The sequence below is a fragment of the Gallinula chloropus genome (assembly GCF_964237585.1).
Source record: "Gallinula chloropus genome assembly, chromosome: 5".
Taxonomy (NCBI): Eukaryota; Metazoa; Chordata; class Aves; order Gruiformes; family Rallidae; genus Gallinula; species Gallinula chloropus.
Genome location: NC_140090.1, coordinates 58917046 through 58937244, shown reverse-complemented (window position 1 = coordinate 58937244; position 20199 = coordinate 58917046). Strand labels below are relative to the sequence as shown.

Genomic DNA, 20199 nt, shown 5'->3' with positions numbered 1-20199 from the left:
AAATGTATTAACCTTTTAGCTGGACTTCAGACAAGTCCTGCTGGATACCAGCACTTCTAGCACAGTATCTGATTATTCTCTTCATCTGAAATTGCTAGATGAGAATATCTTGTCAGTGATTTCAGACTAGTCTGAGTGGTTGCAATCATAGAAGACCTTGTTGAAAATGATGCAGTCTTTTATTTCTGTTTGTCACCCTTCAGCCAGAAAGTTAGCACTAAGGACATCCAAAGAGCACTATTAAAGACTTCAAAAGACCCTGCACATCTTTTACTTTATGTATGTGTCTAAAACCTCTTGTATTCTAGCTATTAAATTAATGTTAAGATTTTTTTTTCATTTTATTATATTCTTCCTTATAATTAAGGAAGGACTTTCTTTTTTTTTTCCTTCTCCCTCTCTTCTGATCATGATGCAGCTACATATGTGTCTCTGTCTACAGATAGAAACAGACATATTTGTATAGCAAGGCAGTGTAAGGACGTATCATTCCCTAATTTGTTGCTTCTAATATCTGAGGAGAGATGCGCAGAGCCATAGGTAGTACAGCTCTTTAGGTAAGGATGTGCAGCAGAGATATAAGTAATAGCGAGCGCTTTATCCGTCATAAAATTTCAAAATGGCTCAGAGGCATCTCACTGCTGCAGCTGTTGCAGACCCTGTAATGGCATTAAGCTCTGACTCAGGGTGATTTTTTCCACAGAAGATTCTAGCAGGGACTATAGTTCTGGTAATAACCTGAATAGGGGAATAAATAACTTGAATGTTAATGAATTGTACGTGCTACAGATGCTCCAGGGTGAACCCAAGCAGGACAGGAAATAGGTTTCTTTCTCAATTCTTTTCACGCCAGGCTTTTTCAGACAAAACCCTCTGGTACTCTTCCAGAATCCCCTCTGAACATTGCAACCTTAACCCCATATGGTATTTATACTTGTTCTGATTATTCACTTGAACTGATTATTATTATTTTATATTTTCACCTACTGGGTGAAAGCAGTGTAGATGTATTTCCCAGTAGCTTTAGTACTACTGGAGCAAGCTGAAATAATGTTTTAGGATATGGTATGAACCCTTGCTATCCTTTTTGAAGAAAAGCAATTTTGGGGTCTGGCACTGCTCATGGGAAAAAGTATAAAGAGGGGGGAAAAAAACACCTTGGTGTTCCTTTGTGATAATCTGCCCATCCAATTGATGCCAGCTGTGTTTTCTTCAGTAAGAAGCAGTGAGGGGTAGATACTTGCTCATATACTCAGTGGTAGATACACTGCGCAGATTCCCAGTGTTGATTCTCAAGCTGTGTGCAGAGTCTGGCCATTCTTCTATTGATCTCTGAAACATGAGCAGGTGTACACTACTGACCAAATCAAGGATTAATCTTCTGTGTTTGTCAAATGAAAACAGTATTGAAGGTTTACATCCTTGTAACACATCCCCAAGTGAAGCTCAGACTTTATCAGCTGTAGCACAATTTCACCAGATAAGCATTTGCTTCAGAAAATATGCTGGGTGGTCCTTATGACTTATGTTTCTCAAACTTTTGTATGACCCATATTAAAGCAACTGTCTCTGGCGGGGAGGGGAGGGAGGTAAAATCACATTTGCCTCCTGAGCCCTGAATGGCTTTATAAATAAATAGCCATTCTTTAATAAAGTCATATAAGCTTGCATTGCTTTCACACAGTAAAATGCAGTAATAATTGACTTTTAAGTAATGCCTGTCTAAATCAGACTGCAGTGACATAAAAGGCTGGATGGGACAATCTACAGGGCTTTGAGTAACTGCTGATAACTATTTATCAGTGAACTGAAGAGGAACATATGTACCCTACAACTAACCACAATAAATGTACTGTTGGCACTAAAAGTTAGTGATCCATCTGGAACTATGTCCTGTATACTTTCTATCCATTCATTTTAAATAACAGAATGACAGTGGCCAATTGTTGAAATCATATTTTCAACTGATCACTGGATAGTCATCAGCAGTATCTACCTCTGATTCCTTAGGTACATCATGTTTATTGTTCACACAGCTTTGACATCACCCCTATTTGCATAGCATGAAAGTAATCATATTTCTTGCACGCTTGTAATTCGTCATGTTAAGAACTGTGGATGTGCTATTATATATGTGTGTGTGCATATTCATCTTGTTTTCTCACCTAAAATTGGGCCAGGCAATAAAATCAGGTACAGCTTAAGTTTGGCTTTGTGTAGCATACACAGGAAAGAGTGGTATAGACACAGATCATATTACTGCAGCATTATACCTGGATTTGATGTAGAATACCCCACCAACTGTGTCATGAAGTTAGTGGGGGTCTGTGTGACATCTTTGTTGTAATTCAAAGACTGAAAATCTGTTGTCCTGTCTGTGCCTTAGGCTGCGTTTTCAGGGTCATATTTACTGTAAACTGGCCTGGAGCTGGAAGAGTGGAAAACATGGCACGGCTCACTTGTGTCCCTCCTTAAAAACTAGCTTAGCTCCTGCCCTGTGATGAATGGTTTTTGAAGGAAACGCCAAAAGGAGGGCACATGGTGATCTTGGTAGTAGTATTCTTCATGACTTCTGACAATAAAAGGAGGGAGATTTTAACAAAGATTATGTTTTTTATTGAGCTGTATTCAGAATTACTGGGTGCAACAAATACTGCTGAAATCAAAGGTTCTCAGTAGCTACAGAGTATATAAAGCTAAGGGTATAGCTCTGAAAGCACAGAATTTTATAGGAACGCTCTTAAGAACAGGGAAAGATGACAGAAGGGACAGGGAGATAGGAAGGTCAAATGTGCCTACCTAAGGAAAGCTGAACTGCAAGTCTTAGTAATTATATTACAATAAAGCAGACAACTTTTATGTCTCTCTAGTGCAGTGAGAAATAATATATGATTTTTTGGTCGGTTTTGGTTTGGTTTAGAAAGTTTTACAAGTATAATGTCCTTCAGGAAATTATGAATAAAAATGTCTATTTCAGAAATATAATTCTTCCACACCTATGTCCAAGGAAGGAGACTGGCAATATAGAACAACTTTGATCATTCCGTAGAAAACTGACTCAGAGTTGTGGATACCAGCATGCATCACTTGCATCCCTTTATCCCCATTTGCTTATTTCACTTTGTTGTCAACCTTTTCTTTTAGATAACAGGGTTTTAATGTTTGAGAAGATTTGTGAAACTAAATGTGTTGCCACAAACAAGGCAATCTGTAGAAGAGCCAGAGAGGATGCAAAGAGCACAGAGTTATACCAGGATTGGCAGTCATGAGTGGGATGGATAGTACTAAACGATTATACTGTAGAAAAATGGAATTATCTGAGCGAGATAATTGTAGCCTTTAATGTGTTCAAGGAAACAATGTAAATAGAAGAAAAATAACATTTCATACTTCTGAAATGTATGAAAGGAAGGAAGTGTTAACACCTGATTTTTAGAAGATTTTGCAGTTTTTAAAGTCATGTAAGGTATAGTGGTGGAAGTACTGTTCAAGTTATAATCAAACAGGGTTGGTATGGTAGGAATGGCTCCACTAAACGCAGACATTAGTGGATGGCCCCCCATAGTCATTTACCATTTCTCATTGGCTGAGTCCACTCGAAGTTTGCTCTTTTGTTTTTGTCATTATGCACTGGACTATGCAAGGATCTTCCTCTGCTGCTACACGTGGTGTATGTGTGTGCGTGGGTTTAAGACTACGCTGATTCATGGGCTAGGCTAAACCCACTGAGTCACAGGCTTGTTGCACAGAGGAAAAGGATGATATTCCTAAAAACGTGAATAGGGGTTGTTTTGGGCTTAAGTTGGGTAAATCAGGAAATTTACAGTTATTTCAACAAGAACTTCCTCAAAACCTGCCAGTAACCCCCCAATTAAAACAGGTAAATCACATACAGGGAGAGGGGTTTGTGGGTGTTCCCCCCGCCCTCCCCAAGGGAAAATAAAGAATTAGAGAGAGCTGCACAGGGTAATACAGTAATGTGTGAGTTTAGGTTATTCTGTGAGATGTTTCCTCTACCAAGAAGGATGGCAGGGGAGGGATTAGCTGCAGTGTCCCCTGCATTTGCTTTCTTGTGTAATTACGGGAAATGCATTCAATGTGCAAGGGTATCATTGCTGTCCTGCTGTTTTATCATTTCTTTATGAGATAATGTTGATTTCAGCAATGAAATGCAAATTTAGTTTACAGTGCTCCTTTCCTCTGTATAAAGGTTAAAATGCATATTGTAGATAATACTGCTGGTGGTGCTTTAGAAACAGTCAGCTAATTCCAGCAATACACGCTTTTAAATGCTGTTCAATGCAATTGCGTGAGTGTTATGTTGGTCTACATGAATTAATTTTAACCCAATGTGCAAGTTGTTACTATCTTGGCTATAATTTCATCAAGTCATCATAAAATCTTGGTACAGATTAAAAAAATGGCTGTGTTGAGAATAGCTAATATATAGTGTACCTTCTGTGTGTTAGGGCAAACCAGGAGTTCAGCTACCGAGTTGAACCGTCTTAACTCTACGGTTAGTCTAATGCAGGGGGCTAATATACACTCCTAGGAAGGTCGATGTTAATGAATTCTCTGTTGATATGTTTCTGCTTACTTACAAATAGTGATAAAAGGGCTCAGAATTTTAACAAGTCCTGCCAGAATTAGCCCCAATGTCGGTTATAGACAGCTCCATTTACTAAATGCTGGGACTCCAACAGCAATAAAATACATGCAAGAATGGGAATGGTTTTCAGCTAGCAAGCAAGTTCTAACATAACAGCAAGGCCAGGGCAAACGGAAGCTGTCTTTTTTATTGTTATCTCTTTAATTTATCTCGCTTTCCTGTGTAAACTGCTCACTATTGTGCAAAGAGAGGGTGTGTGTTAACTGTGGTGACATTGTGTTGCTCCCATAAAGTAACGCCTTACACAGGGTTTTTTCAGCGTGACTGTACTTAGGTATTTTTTTTCCTCAAACTGTGTGAGCCAAATAATGTTTTGTAACTAAGAACAAATCCCATTTCCACTCTAGGTGGTACTGCAATAAATTTGCTATCACGCTTAATAAAAAGATTATAAAGGGAGCTTTTTTTTAAAAAAAACTATATTTAGTATGAAATAGTAAAAAGGTGGGGAAGAGGGTTTTATGAAATGAGGTGGTTTGTTGTAGGCAATAATGCAAAAAAGCTCTGAAAATGCTGAGTTGGAGTAATGAATGAATAATGTCTAAAGTTTATCAGAACTGAAAGAACTCCTGATGTGAAATGAAGCCTCCTAAGAAAATTCTGTTCTGCCGCTGTTTTGCTTTGCTGTTGTCGCATGTCACGCATGAATGAAAATGCTGCATTCTCCGGGGAGCGGTAAAGCTTCTGTGTAGGTTGTTTATTTCCTTAATCCCTCCTTCTTCGTGATTTCCAATGTCAGATATAAAATGGAAAGCCTGTAAATATAGTGATTATCATACTGATTATCACCTGCATCAGGGAACGCCCCGGCTGCCCGTTGTAACCCTAGCAGTCGCCACATGTTACAGCCACTTAGATTTTAACCTGACTACTTTATTAGAGACGTGAAGCTCAGTATGAGGTGCCCTAGGGCTGCACAGATGGGGTCTGCTTGTTTCCTGTTCTCACTGTTATTGTGAATAGATACTAAATGTTCTCATCGCTTTTATCTGGTTAATTTACTTTGAACTGTCCCAGGCATTCGGGGCCTGCCTCACATTTCTCACCGTTTTGCAAACACCAAACTGTAGGCTCCAAACCTGTGTTTTGAGATTTACTACCTTGTTTGTTTGTTTGTTTTTGTTTTTTGTATTTTTAAATTGGAAGGACCTTAATTCTTCTTAAAGGAGTGTAATTGTGAGAGAGGCTGATTCTTAGAGGGCTACAGGCTCAGTCCTTACTGACAGAAGCTGCTCAGGAGTTACCCTGAGGTTTGCTTGATAGGAGGGAAGAAAATTAAGATTGCTGCTGTTCTTTGGCACATTCAGACACCCTCGGATTAGAGGTCAACTGCAGGAAAATCTATGATTGTATGCTAGCTGCCATTATTCATGCAGCCCGGCAGCAGACCAGGCTAAAAGATGACGCCTTTAACAGGAAAATCTGAAGATGAGATACTTCTTAACAAATGTGCAATCATTTATCCTTTCTTGTGGAAGGGCCAGGTCTTTCAAACCACATGTGCTATGCATGGGTGCCCCGGTACAGAAAATTAAGATGAATTCTCTCAGTGTCTCCCACATAAGGAAATACTACTTAACTAGAATAGTTTTTATTTCACAGATGTAAGAATGTACTGGTGTCCAGTTTCCTGGCCAAACAATAGTTTAACACAGATGTTAATGTCCTGCTGCATCGGGATGTTAAAGAAATCCCCTCAGGACAGATCAGTGTAACTTCCCATTTCAACTGCATGTCCAAAATCCTGAGGTTAAAGAACTAATTTGGCTACAGTACATGTATTTTTTTAGTCCACTTTCTTATTCTCTGCCCCCCTGTGACTCCCTTACTTTTCTTATTTTTGTTTGTTTCTGCATCCCGGTCCCATGTGAGGCTTTTCTGATTGTGTTGCAGTTCATTGTAAGTGCATCACTTGAGAGTGGAAGCTCACGGGCTCCTTTTTTCATACAAGCATTGGCTTTGTTAATCACATGCTGGTTTAGGAAAACACTGCATGATATCTTTGAACCCTACGCTCCTTCTTGACAGCCAGGCTAGCAAATGTCATTGACTGTGTGATGTACAAGAAGGAATTCAATTGTAAGTAAATTGTCAAAGTGGCTAACCTTGCCCGCACCCAATTGTCAGGACCATGATTCAGTTTTTCTGTCAACATCAGCTAAGGCTAACCCGGTCAGCCTTATGTTTCTGCAGTGAAGCAGCCTGAGGAGTTGTGCTTTTCAGCTTATCACATTTTATTAACCTCAACTTACTGTTGTTATAATCAATTGTACCCACTTCAAATTCTTATATTGCCCCCAAATTGGCAGATCATATAGGTCCACGAGGATGTATTTTCTGCAGCTCTAAAAGCTGCTGTAGGGACACTGGACTTAAATGGCTTGGTATGGTAGTTATTTTTCTTCGGTTGGATCAACTCACCATTTTGGCTCAAGACTCATCCCTCTATTAATATCACTTGGCAAAGATAATCTGGAAGAATGCAAGTAAAAACATAAAGACTTTGAGGGTTCTCTGCACTATTTGCAATGTTAAGGTAGAAATTGAGTCAGGGAAAAACATTGCTATTGTCTTCTGTCTCCTTGCTTTTATTTCAAAACAGATTTTAATTGCTCCAATTAATATAAATAAGAAATGAGGACATTCTGATACCCTGATGTTTCCTCTGTTCTTTCAGGAAAAGAACATAGTTAAATTGCCTAAAGCAGTGATTAAGACATCAGAGTATTTGAAAATGCTCATCTGATTCCACCACAAGGGTTTGAACACATTTTGTGATCTTTTTTTTTTATGCACTGTAGATGACAAATGATTTTTTAAAAATGGCTTGATAGCCTGTGTCCCACGAAGCACCATGCATAAATGGAAATGTGATACCATTTCAATTAAAAATACTGCTGAAGGATGCTTGTCTGGATTTGGTGTAGTGGTTTCCCAGTCCAAGTCCTATCTCCAGAAGTAACTTTTCTCGCCTGGAAAAAACATATTGTACCTTCTTTATTTGAACTTGTGAAGTGTGTTGACGTTGCAGCGTTGTTGGGCTTGAGGGAAGGAGGGGGAAGCTTTTGGTGCGACTATCAGAATTGAACAACTGTATGTGGGTATATTGAGATAATCATGTAAAAGGAAAACTGGCTGAATGAGTTTCAAAATGTGTTATTTCTTCATTATCTAGCACTTTATAATTAACTGTTCTTTTTTTTTTATTTCAGGAAGCTGCCACTTTTGCTAGAGAGCAAGGCTTTGAGGTGAGTTAACCCACAATTGCACACTAAACAGATCCTAAAGGTTTTTTTTCTTGCTGATAATGAAGTTCTTTTGGACAATGATTGATGTGCTATTATACTCTCCAAGCCTCGCAGCGGTTGCCATGGAAACTTGGCAGTCGTCATGGTTTCTTTGTTCTGCCAGCTCAGTGTTATGACGCACTCTGCTAGGTCTGCACCCAACATCGCCTACAGATGTTATTTATTGAATTTTGAAAAGCCTCTTGGGAAGCCGAGAGGTTGGGCACGGTTTCAAGCTGCCTCTGCAGATATGGGACCTGTCAGTTTGTTCAGTTAAAAAGCTACCTCATTAGCTGCATTACACTCCATAAGGATTCACTGCTAAAGCAGTGGTGAAGGAAGACTAAATAGTGAAATATAACACCGCTTAAATAACTTAAACCCTGCCATATGCGGATTATCATTATGCAAATGAATTTTAGAAAGGTTGTATGTAAAATTGTTAGGTACTGATTAATGTAAACCGTGCTTCTGCAAACAGCTTCTTTTAGAAGGGGTAGTGAAGAATTTGTGTTTCAAAACATATTCGAGTTGGTGTTTTCCATCTGTGCTCTAAAAATGTATGATCCTGTACTTTCTTGAACTAAACACTGTCGATTTTACAGTGATTTTCAGAGCTTTTGATTTCATCTTCTTGAGGTATTTATTTGAATAGGATCTCACATTGGCTAAATTCAGATAACAATCTGGAGAGCTATCAGCTATTGGTCTCTAATGCTGAATTCAAATAGGCAGGTTTTAAATACTGTAATTAATGTGACAACGGTTGTGCTAGTTTTGCAGATAGTAAGTGATCTTACTGAAATCTGAATTGCAGAACTGAGCACGCATAAATCCCTTTCGCATGTTTTCTCACTGGAGTAGGTCCCACCTTAATTGATTTGTTTGCAGTGTGAAAGAATAGGTAGGAGTTTGACTGCTCAACACCCATTTTGCATAAATAATAGAAGCCGCGCAATTCAAACCGCGTGGCTTTAAGAACATGCCACGTTTGTGTGAGGGTGGTTGCATACAAACAACGAGGGAAAGACTGACAGCTTTTGTTCTACAATTTAGATTTCTTCAGAGCCATACAGCAGCAGGTACATCAATGCCATCAGTGTTTTTGATATTAAAACTGTGGGCTGCCCCATTTCGTTTTATGTTTCCCAAATTCATGTGGCTGCTTTGTAGAAATCAAGACTTTTTATCACTGTCAATTTTCATTTGTATAATCTGTATTGTTAGCATAAAAATACACTTTGAGTTTATTCGATCAAATGAATGAATTTCACAGATGCCTCCAAATATAATATGAAGCATAACAAATTATTGGTACCCTCTGGTAGCTAGACAATAAAAAAAGAAAGGAAGTAGTGTATTAAGTCTACCCTTTCTATATTTTTATTGCCCCCTTGAGCTAAAGACTTTGAATGTGCCTGGTTTAAATTCAGTTCTAGTGACAAACTGCTTTTGCTGGTGTCTGCTAACTACCATCGTATTAACCTTTACATTAGTGCTTGCTTAGAGATTCTAGCACAGTTCCTTCTGAACATCCTAAATCTGCCACATTTGATTACAGCGTATCAGTAAAGTGCACAATGATTATGATCTTATCTCTTATTACCCCCTTGCTTGGCAACAACTCACATGTCAAGTTTGCTGACAGAGAGGTGTAAAACTTGATAAGTGTCCATGGTCTTCTTTTCCCATTGTGCTCTGGGAGGGGGAAAAAAACCTTAAAAACACACTACTAATGCAGTGTCTTCAAAAGAAACTTAAATAGCTCCCATTAACCTTTCAATTAAAAACAAGAAAAATTTCTAGCCACACTCAAAAGAGCTTGTAAAACTTGTTTTGCATTTTCTGTTGAGATTAGAGAACTGGGGAAACACTGGAAAGTAAAGGACTGGAATGACCATAGCAAAAATCAAGAGGCTGTTTATCACAGAAGTGATGAAAAGTTTTTGGTAGCTGAATTTGATTTGCAGCCTGGAATTCATTTTTTCAACCAAAATTATCAGAAATCTTTTAGCTTGGGCAATCAGTTTTGACTAGATGGTTTTTGCTCCTTCCCTCCCTCCCCCCCTTTTTAAAAATCATCTCCTTTTCCACCGTCCACTAATTTCAACAGTTTGTGTGGGCTAAATGCATCTTTTAAATATTAAGTATATTTGAAACAGTTTTCAGAAACGGAAATAAATAGTAGTAGTACAATCAAGTCAACTTTAGGAAAAAAAATACACCTTTTCTGAAGAAATAAAATTTTGGCATAGCAGGAGAAAATACTTCTATGACATAAATTTAGATTTTCTTTGTAAAAGAAAACACGTTTAAAGGAATTTTTATTTTTATGCTTCACTTTGCCAAGAGTTGCACTTTGCTGAAATCCAGTGTATTTTTTTAATCAATCATGATATTTGAAGGCCATTATTTCCTTCATTTTTTAATCAAAAGTAGAACATTACTTGTGATGCTGTCCCTTCTTGGAGTGCATCAGGGTTTTTTGGGAATGTTGTGTTCTATGATATTTTAGAAATACTAAATAAATATTAAATTAACTGTCTGTGAAGACAGTTCTTCATTCTGATTGTATGAGGCAGTCATCTCAGTCATATAGTAGTCCCAATTTTTATCTACGGGAAGCTCTTAGACTTGATTCCCCTAGAAGTGGTAGAATGATTGTCACTGTATTTTAACTGGGTGTTTGTAATATGTTTCAAGTACCAAAATTGCCAGGACAAGGTTTTATGACATTTTGCCTTTATAAAATTGTAACTTGCAATTTATTCTATGTAAGAATTAGGAAAACATAATCCTACTTTAACATGAAACTCAGAGTTCAAGTCTGTCTCAGCCCAAGAAGTCAAATGGAGTGTGTGGAGCAGTGTCTATCTAAGGGGTTAGTGGCAGCAGTCATGCAAAATATTTTTTTCCCATTAGAGGCAGAAGTCTCCTCCCATGTATGTGTTGGTTGGGGAGCCAAATTAAAGGGCTTGGTACCCTCGACCGAGTTTAGGTCTTCAAGTTACTGAGGCACACTGTGAAGTCCACTGTTTTCAGTGGATTTATGTCTGTTTAGGTCAGGGCTGCAGAAGTCTCAGCTGTTGGGTATCTGCTCAGAGGCAAAGATGAGAAGACGTAGTTTGGCCACCAGTTTCAACTGGGAGCAGTTTTTCGCATACCTCTGTCTGATGCTGGGATGTCTGGTGGACTTGGTTTACTTGCATATATTCCACTTGCTTGCTGGAATGAATGCCACATACAAGGTTTTTCAGGTGCAGCATCAATAGGCAAATCACACTTTCCTGTGCATCAGCTTTACTAAATGAGATTCCAGTGTATAACTGGATATGTGTGAGTATCCTGTGAGTCTGGGACATATTGTAGGGGCTTTAAGTCTGCAAGCCGGTACAGTCTTACCATTTGGCCATGTCTGTAGATACAGGATGTATTAGAAAGTCTCAGTAAGTGTGTAAGTACCAGTCAGTGCAAAACAAATATTATTCATCTCAGCTATTTGAAAATATTATGTATATTCTAAACAGAAATAGGAGATGACAACATTTCATGGTGTTTGCTTGACAATGAAATAAGAGACATAGTGCCTCTGCAGTCTTAAGCTGTAAATAATCACATATTATAAAATGTCACAGTTGTACCTTCAAAATAGAACATAGTGGTAATGTTGAAAAAGTTAAAGACTCCCCAACACCGTGATTGCAGCTTTTCCACTATATATTCTCTTTGAAAAATTTTAGTATAGAAAGTGATTTTGGCTAAAATGAACAAGTTAATTCTCAGAGAAGATGCTGTTCAGTTGCTTTTAAAGTAACTGCACAGTCAGACAAATGACTCTGTTTTGAAATTTTTGTTTTTAAAAATTGTCTTTTTTCCCATAAATACCTTCTTCTACCACTACATGTTCATGATATATTTAATTCTTCCTTGAAAACATACGTGCTTTTTTACTTTATATCACTGTCTATTTCATCCTTTATCATCATTTTTTGCTAATCGTTTTTCCTCAGGGTCCTCTTTTCCTCATCTAAGTTCATCTTCATCCTTAAACTGAAAAATCATCTCTTGACTGTGCTATTTTCTCTTAATACAACTCCATCGTTTTCCTTTAAAAAATATGAAGTGCATGTAAATAGATTGCACAAATATCTTCAAGCTTTTTGATTTCTGTGCCTGCTTTGCTCCATTGTAAATGTGCTTAATAAGTCACTAGTAACCACTTCCTACCTAGCAAAAACTAAACACCTCTCTCCTGTTTCCTTTGATCCACATGATGCTTTATTGCATTTTCTAGTTCATGGATCTCTTAATTATCAAGGCCTGAAATAGTTCAGAGTTTAAGAAAACCTTCAGAAGCCTACATATTGCTGTGCTGGAGGGCTGTAATTCTCCATCCGTCCCCTATTCAACTGCTTGTGCCACCGGCTAATACCTGCTACTTGCAAATCTCTTGAAATGACATTTCAAAACAGAAGAGCAGTGATATCCATATTTTTTTTTTTTGTCTGGTGTCCTTGCCTTTTAAGAATCAGAGATAATTTGCCTTTCTGGACTCTGCCTTTTGAGAATCAGAGGTAACATTGCCCCTCTTCACTGTCTTCAGTCCATGTCAAGAGGTTCAACTTTCTTCTCTGGTGGAAGATGTTGCCTTTTAAAAGCTATATTAACAGTCTAAGTAGGAGGAAGAAAGAAATAACACAAATAAGAGTGTGGTATATGAAAACAACAAGTATGAGATAATTTAACAAATAGGTAAAAAGACCAATAAGTAAGGGGAAATTATTTTTGTGTTTGGCAAATGTGTATAAATCAATCAACTCATTGACTACCAGACTTGGGGGAGAAATTAAAGGGAGGCTAAGAGTATTACAGGTGAGCTAGATAGTTTTTGCATAAATAGACAGCGGTAAGTGTATAGCCCACCCATATTCTTTCTGCATAATAAAAGGGAAGTGCTTGAAGATCAACAAGATTATGAAAAATCAGTAAGTAACGAGGACTGAACGACATGAAAATTACAGTTCTTGAAGTGTTTCACTGACCTGCTGATGAAAAATAATCAACCTCTTGTTAAAATCAGCAGCTGCAGTCAAAATGGCACATACTGTACCTGGTTTCAAAATAACACTATACGCTGATTTCGGAAGATAAAAATCAATTTATTAATAATACAAATTAATTGTAACAACTCTGGTAAATGGCTTGAAACCACCCTGGACAGTTTTATAAATTATTTCTATTCATGTAATTGTGTTAACAAATGAGTTGGGATTCATAATGAATGGCACAAACCAACGAAGAAAGTATTGTTATGTTTTAATATAGTCAATTCTAGCCCCGCATGAAATCAGCTGTGTTCCACTACAGTTGCATGTACACAGGGGCAAACTGGGGAAAATAGAATGGTGTTATTTAACACCGATATGAATAAAGTGGGACATGGTAAGTTGCACAGACAATAATTCTAGTCTTTCTTACTTTTCCTAGTGTTAAAAAATAAAGAAAAAGAATTAGGTTTACATATAACAAAGTTAATTTGTATAACTTTCTGACCTGAGATAAATCTGAGAACAAAAGCTTCCCATATAGCATTATAAAAGGATTTGGTGCTTATACAAATAACAGGAATGCCTATATTTAGATTAGATTGAAAACGAAATTAGAAATTGAAATCCTTGTGTCTCAGATCATAAGGCAACTATGAGAATAGGAAGGATAATATTCTAATGGCAAGCTGTGGTGTTCGGATGGATGAGATTTTTGGTTCAGGAGGCTAGTTTCTCTGTTCTAGCTACACACTCTATGGTGTACAGACTAAGTCCCCTTAAAGCAATGATTCCTGAAGTTTTTGCAGCTTAGCCTGTACTTCAGAAAACTGGGGATGTTCTGTGCCCCACTGAATATTGCTTCCACCCTTTGCTTCCCTGCATCTCAATTATGAGACCTGCTAGAGAGCACAGAGCGTGTTCACCTGGGCTCCACGTCTCCTGAGGTGCTGCAGTGTGTGGTCAGTTTAATTCCCAAGATTGATTGCTGTAGGGAAGTTAGAAAAACAGTATTTGTAATCCTGCTGAAATCAGAGGGATTATAGTACTATAAAACCTGGTTAAATTGGATGAAAATCAGGCTCAGAGTTTATCCAAAGTATTCTCTTACCAATTTTATTTTTAATTTTATGATAGGTAAGGTTAGAATCCAGTCAGCGGCAAAGAAACCCACTAATTGCTCATTAGGAAATGCTCTGTAATTCCTTTGTTAGCTTTGCAGTTTTGCAGCAATTGGAGTAGCTGAACTATCATTATCAAGATTAAAAACAATGGTCTCATAGTACTACATAAACCCTTAGGAGAGTGAAGTATTCCTCCTTTTAAAAATCTTTGTCTGCTGACAATAAAGTCTATTTTAAACCTAGCCGTAAGAAAATAAATCTTTGATCTGCTAATAAAGTTCTAATCTCTCACCACTCTAGTATACTGGTAACAAGGATTTTCTCTCTCTCCATTCATAGACTGAAGACATTAAAGAGATAGCCCGGAAGACACAAGCCCTGCCAAAGGTGAACACTAAAAGGCAACGGATTGTAGTCTTTACCCAGGGGAAAGATGACACTGTAATGGCTACAGGTATATTTTTCAAATCTCCATTGTTGCTCACAGTAAATATTCTAGTTAATCAATTACAAGTTATGGTTTTACAAATTATAACTGTTAAATGGTTGGAGCATTTGCCTTTTGATGTTAGTCTGTGTTTCTCATCTGTTATGCTAATTGTTCTAAGATTCTGAATTTGAGAAGTTAATATTTCACAGGAATGCCTGAGAATATAGTTCTGAAGATCTGAAGTTCTTTTTTTGTAACATGGATCTAAAATATTGATCCAGTTGGTTTCACTCAGATTTTTATGACTTGAGATTTTATCTGTGTAGCCATCTTTGCTGCAAACAAGAACACACTCTGCCTGCTGAGAACAGCTGTGCAACAGTATAGTATATTTAAACATTTGTGAAGAGGAGGAAGTGAAATCCAGTACTAAGTGAATTTCCAGGCTTTTTTGCTTTGAGCATAAAGTCTCACTTTAGCTTTTCTCAGCCGTCTGCTCTTCTATTCTCAAAGGAGTATGTGGGAAAAAGGTGTTCTAGCAGGGGTACAAGTAGTTTGTGCTGTCTAAATTGATGATGTATGATGCACAGATTTAAGCATTATAAACATGACTGCCTACCTTTTGACAGTCTCTTTAATTCTGTCCACCTATGCTTCTAGACTAAATAAAGCTATTAAAAACATGTGCTGTGGCAGGCCATTTTAGTCCTTCATTCCTTTACAAGGTAAGTCAGGGCTGAATTCCTCCTTTGGAAACCCAGTGAAGTTGCGGGAGCTCTGCACCTGAGGGACCGGTGCTTACTCATACGATATTTGCCTCAAAATGGGAATTGGCTTCAGACTGTGGCTGCAGGGCTAGGCACTAAGTAGCTATGTCACTGCTGTAGCCATCATTCTTAGCAGCAGTTTGAACGATTTCTCCTATAGTTTTGGGCTTCCTCTATTTTGTTAGCTACAAACTGGTTTAAAGGAAATAGAAAACAGTCATGGAGAGTTGGGTATGTGTATCTCACTGAATAATGATAGAAGTGTTGCTTCCAGAAAGTTACTGCATTATGTGAATGGCCCATATGGAGGCTCTCCACTTGAGTATTGTAGAGTTGGCTGAAAAATAGCAGCATAAAAATGTTTTTATACATGAGCTAGTAATAACGGTAGTAAACCTAAATCTTATATGTAACCCTCCTGTGTTCTTATTTAATTTTCACTGTATACTTATTTTATTCTCCAAACTAGAGTTGTTAACAAATCCATTAATCCCTTCTTTGATATTTTTACAACTGGGAGCTTATTTGAGGACTGACACTTGCTAATCTTAGCTGTTTGTTCGCTATGAAATGAACTTAAATTAGAGAATGCACTTTATATGCATGATAAATGCAAGATGGATAGAGAGAGTATGCAATGGTGTCAGCTACAAAAGCAAACATGATAAATGTTAAGGCAGTTTTGAGCCGTGGGATAAGCTATTCAGTGCACAAGCATAGCTGAATCTCTTTGCTATGTTGTTATTCATGGCAGCCAAATAAATGTCAATAATAAAAGAGAATTAAAGATTTTCATTTCCCAGAGGCAGTCCTCTAATACAGCTTGATCTTTCATTTCATTTGTAATTCGTTCTCATGTCAGGATGCAATCATTCGCTAGGCTCTGTGTGTCATGTTAAGTCATTTAATAATGATTAAGAACATAAAAATGTTTGGCCTGTGGGGCAATTCTCGAAAGAGATACCAATTTGTTATTGTTTTCCCCTTTTTCCTTCCTTTAGTCTGGATCATCTTTTTCCCACCTCCTCACATTAAAATAATAATGAAAGAAGGAAAAAGTGTCCCTTAATTTAGCATATGCCACCACAGAATGGCATAGAGTACTGCTAACACACTTTATTTCAACACTAATTAGGTCTAGTTGTGCTTTGAAACCTGCAATGGAAAGTGTAAAAAGTTTCTAAATGATCTCTGGAAGAATTGCTGCATTTAGGAATAGTTACCAGTGTAAAATTCGCTTCTTTATTCTAATGCACAGAAGAATAGCTTTCTTGAAAAAGCAAGCTGTGTGCAGTTGTTTATCCTGCCTTTCTGAGGAAATAATGTATTCTCAATAAGTCTGTGCCTAGATTAAAATAGTATTTGCAAAGTCAGCTATGGATCTGGACGTGCCTGTCGGTACCTTCTGCTTTCTATTTCATCCATAATAAGAACATGTTTAATAGTTGAAAGATGTTTCTGTCAGTAGTGACTCAACCAGAGGGGTTCAGTATCGAGGCAAAAGACCCTACTCTTCCTTTTTTCCTTCTACTGCTGCCTTTAATCATCCTTTGTCACCTGTTGGGAGTATCACATACTCCAGTGGTCTTTGTTTATGTCCTTTGAAAGAGCACAGGAGGGAGCTGAAGCTTACAGGTGTGAGAGATTTAGAGGTGAATTTGGCCTTTGTGGTTTTTCTACCATTTTTTGCCTTCTCTCCTTCTCTGTTTTCCCCATGGAAAGCTCTCTGCTTTCTGGCAGCAATGTGGCATCCAGAGTTACTGTGACCATGGGAGTAGAAGTGAATGGCTTGCATTGGGCTGTGCTCTGTGGAGAGACACAGCCAGAGGGACACTACTCCTTCTTTCCCTTCCCCTCCCCATGCATGGCAAGTTGAGAAAGACAACACTGAGGCTGTAAGAGCATCCTTGACAGAGCTCCGTTTCCTCTGTCAGGCAAAGCCTCTGCATACTGTTGAAGCCAAAGACAGCCATGGGGCTAAGCTGAGAGGGGCTGGTCTAGCAGAGGAGGAGTGTGTCTCTTCAGTGAGTTATGTGTAGGTTGAATGGGGGATCAGGTAGTGGAAATAATTAGAGGATACACTCTGATACAGCTCTGTCGAGAAAGAGCCAAAATAAGATGGATAAAAGGGATTGTTGCAGGTTGCCATCTCGCTCATGAAAACGCACAGAATTATATGTCCTGAAGTTAGATGTGGAATTTCTTTGGTTTTTTGGTGGGTTGAAGGAGGCTAAATACAGCTCATAATTACATGTGAAGAGGACACTCCCAACAGTTGTTGATTCCTGAACGTTCCAGAGAATGGAAGTATCAACAGGTATTTGAGGGGTAGAACACAGGGCAGAAGAGGCACAGTTTGATGTCAAAAGGAAAGAAAAACTGACTAAAAAGTTCTGAGATTATATGTTTGATAGACAAGACAAAGACCTTAAGCTGCAACCACTAAAACGTCTACTTTCTCCAACAATCTGGCCCAGCCATACTGCAAAGATGTTTAGTCAGCTTATGGGTTGCTGCAGTTTACACAGCATTGTTTTAATGCCTGCCAAAAACACAAGTGGCTCACCTCAAATAGGCCACAAGCTGCAGACACTCAGGCAAGGATTGACAAGCAACTTACAGGTCCATGCAACTGGAGCAGATCATAAAAGTGATGAGAACCAATAACTGCATCAGCAGTCCCAAACTAAGCTGTTCCAATAACTGCATCAGCAGTCCCAAACTAAGCTGTTCCCATTTGTCAGTCCACTTTCTTTGACTGTCTGAATTATTTGTGTTTTCAGAGGAAAAATTTCTCTCTTTATCGTGGAGTGTACTGGTTCTTTCTACTGTCTCTTCCTATCTCCTCCATCACAATGCTCCAGCCCCAAGGCCCCTTTTCTCTCCACTTCCTTCCTGTTCTCTGTCAGTAGGAATAATTGCCAGGAGGAGGCAAGCTCAAATTCAAACTGAGTGTGATCTGTGTGTTTTATAGGGAAGGAAAGGAGCATTTAGGATTGGTACACAGGAGCTCTGGGAGATGAAATGTTGAATAAATTAACTCTCGCCTTCTAATAAGACTCCATGGAGCACGTGCAAATGACTTTAGTCTGATGTTTTCCTCTTCATGTCATAGAATCATAGAATATTTTGAGTTGGAAGGGACCTTTAAAGTTCATCTAGTCCAACCTCCCAGCAATAAGAAGGGACATCTTCAACTAGACCAGGTTGCGCAAAAGCCCTGTCCAACTTGACCTTCGGTGTTTCTGGGGATGAGGCATCTACAACTTCTCTGTGCAATCTGAGGTGCATTTGTTGATGATGTCAAATTGTATCTTTTACTGAAGAACTTGAAGACACTGGATCTTCTCAGTGACCATAAGAATTATCATTGACAAAACCTGTCATTTTCTCTAGCATTGATCCCCAACATGGCTGAATTTTGCTAAAACTCTTGAAAAAAAGTAACCTGTGAGAGACACAAGTAATGAAACCTCTCAGTACAGGGGATTATGGTTTAGGAAAGGAATGGTAACAGAAAATAGGATTTATGGACTTGCTAGAAAAGGTTTTTTGAAGACCAGTCTTGGATTAATTCCTTGTGCAGATGCTCCTTGTTCATACTGGGAATTCTGTACTGTCACGACTCTGCTCCTACTATCACTGCCTTGTTCCATCATATCCCTCTTCCTAGACTTGAGATTCTGGATTTGACTTAGGGTTCCTGAGTTTATCAGATACATTCATGTCATGTTTCAAGACTTTTTTCTGTAACCACAAAAAATACTTCTGTGGGGGAAGGGTGAAGAGTTAATAACACATGCAATCTCCTGATTTCAGCAGCTGGAGCTTTTAAGAAACGCACCAAAAATCACAAGCTCTGGCAAGTACGTATATGTCATATCTATATGTGTGCTATAACATTTGTCAGAATCAAATGCTGTGAAAGCTATCCCTTTTACAGAGTTGCTCATAACATTTTTAAACAAATTAGTTTTAGTCAGATGCATTTTATGACTGGTCTTGGCCCAAAGGGATGTCTTTGGAAACTCTGAGCAAAATCAGTTCAGCAGTGGAAAAACATACTTTTATATTGAAATATTTGCATAATTCAAAAACAGCTGAAGCTACAAACTTTAAACTTGGCTTGTTTTATAGTTTTAATAGAGGAAAGAAAAACAATCCAAATTTAAAGAAAATCACTTCAGCATTTTTCAAGTTATGAATGATGAAATCTGGCATGTTCAGGCGTGAACATAGAATTTTCCATTCTTCCCCCCTCCCCAATGTTTGCAAGACCACCTCTGCTAAGGGCACATTTGCAATAACCTCATTTGTTAGAATATGGCAGTAAAACCCAATTTTTTTAAAGGATTCAAACATTAAAGCCACCTCAGTTGGGGCTTACTAACCACTTACATCTTCTTCAGTGTTCGGGATACGTTACTTGAGAATATTTCAGGAAATGGATTAGCAGTGCTGGCAAGTGTGGGAGAATGAGAAACGTCCATATGAAAAATTTCATAGTGCACCCACTGCATAGTACATGCTGGATTAGTTTTGTGAGTTTCTACTTATTATCAGTACTTGTTATTTAATCTATTCCATGAATTAAACAGCATGTGCAGTATAGACAAATTAATATGTTGCAGTAGAGCTTGCAACATTACCAAATTTTAGAGGCTGCCTACCAAGCTTTGGGAGTTGGAGTAATACTAGACATTTGCCTCTACCTGTTATCTGAAACAGGATACTGAGCTAAATGGATGTTGGTGTCACCCACTACAGCCATTCTTAAGGTAATATATGCACATATGTTCATAAATTTGTTTAGACATTTGGATAGAACCAAAACCTGATCTAAATTAAACTAACAAAGGTGTGCATATTATGTTTTT

At 38.1% G+C, this 20199-nt stretch overlaps 1 protein-coding gene across 2 annotated transcripts in view; it reads left to right on the top strand.

Annotated features, from left to right (window-relative positions):
- The window catches only part of ADK (adenosine kinase), a 286337-nt gene that overhangs the window by 231260 nt on the left and 34878 nt on the right, over nt 1-20199 (top strand). For both annotated transcript variants that reach the window (XM_084265348.1, XM_084265349.1), the window contains exons 8-9: nt 7882-7917; nt 14465-14579. In XM_084265348.1, coding sequence (XP_084121474.1) covers nt 7882-7917; nt 14465-14579 — 151 coding nt within the window. The remainder of the gene's footprint in view (nt 1-7881; nt 7918-14464; nt 14580-20199) is intronic.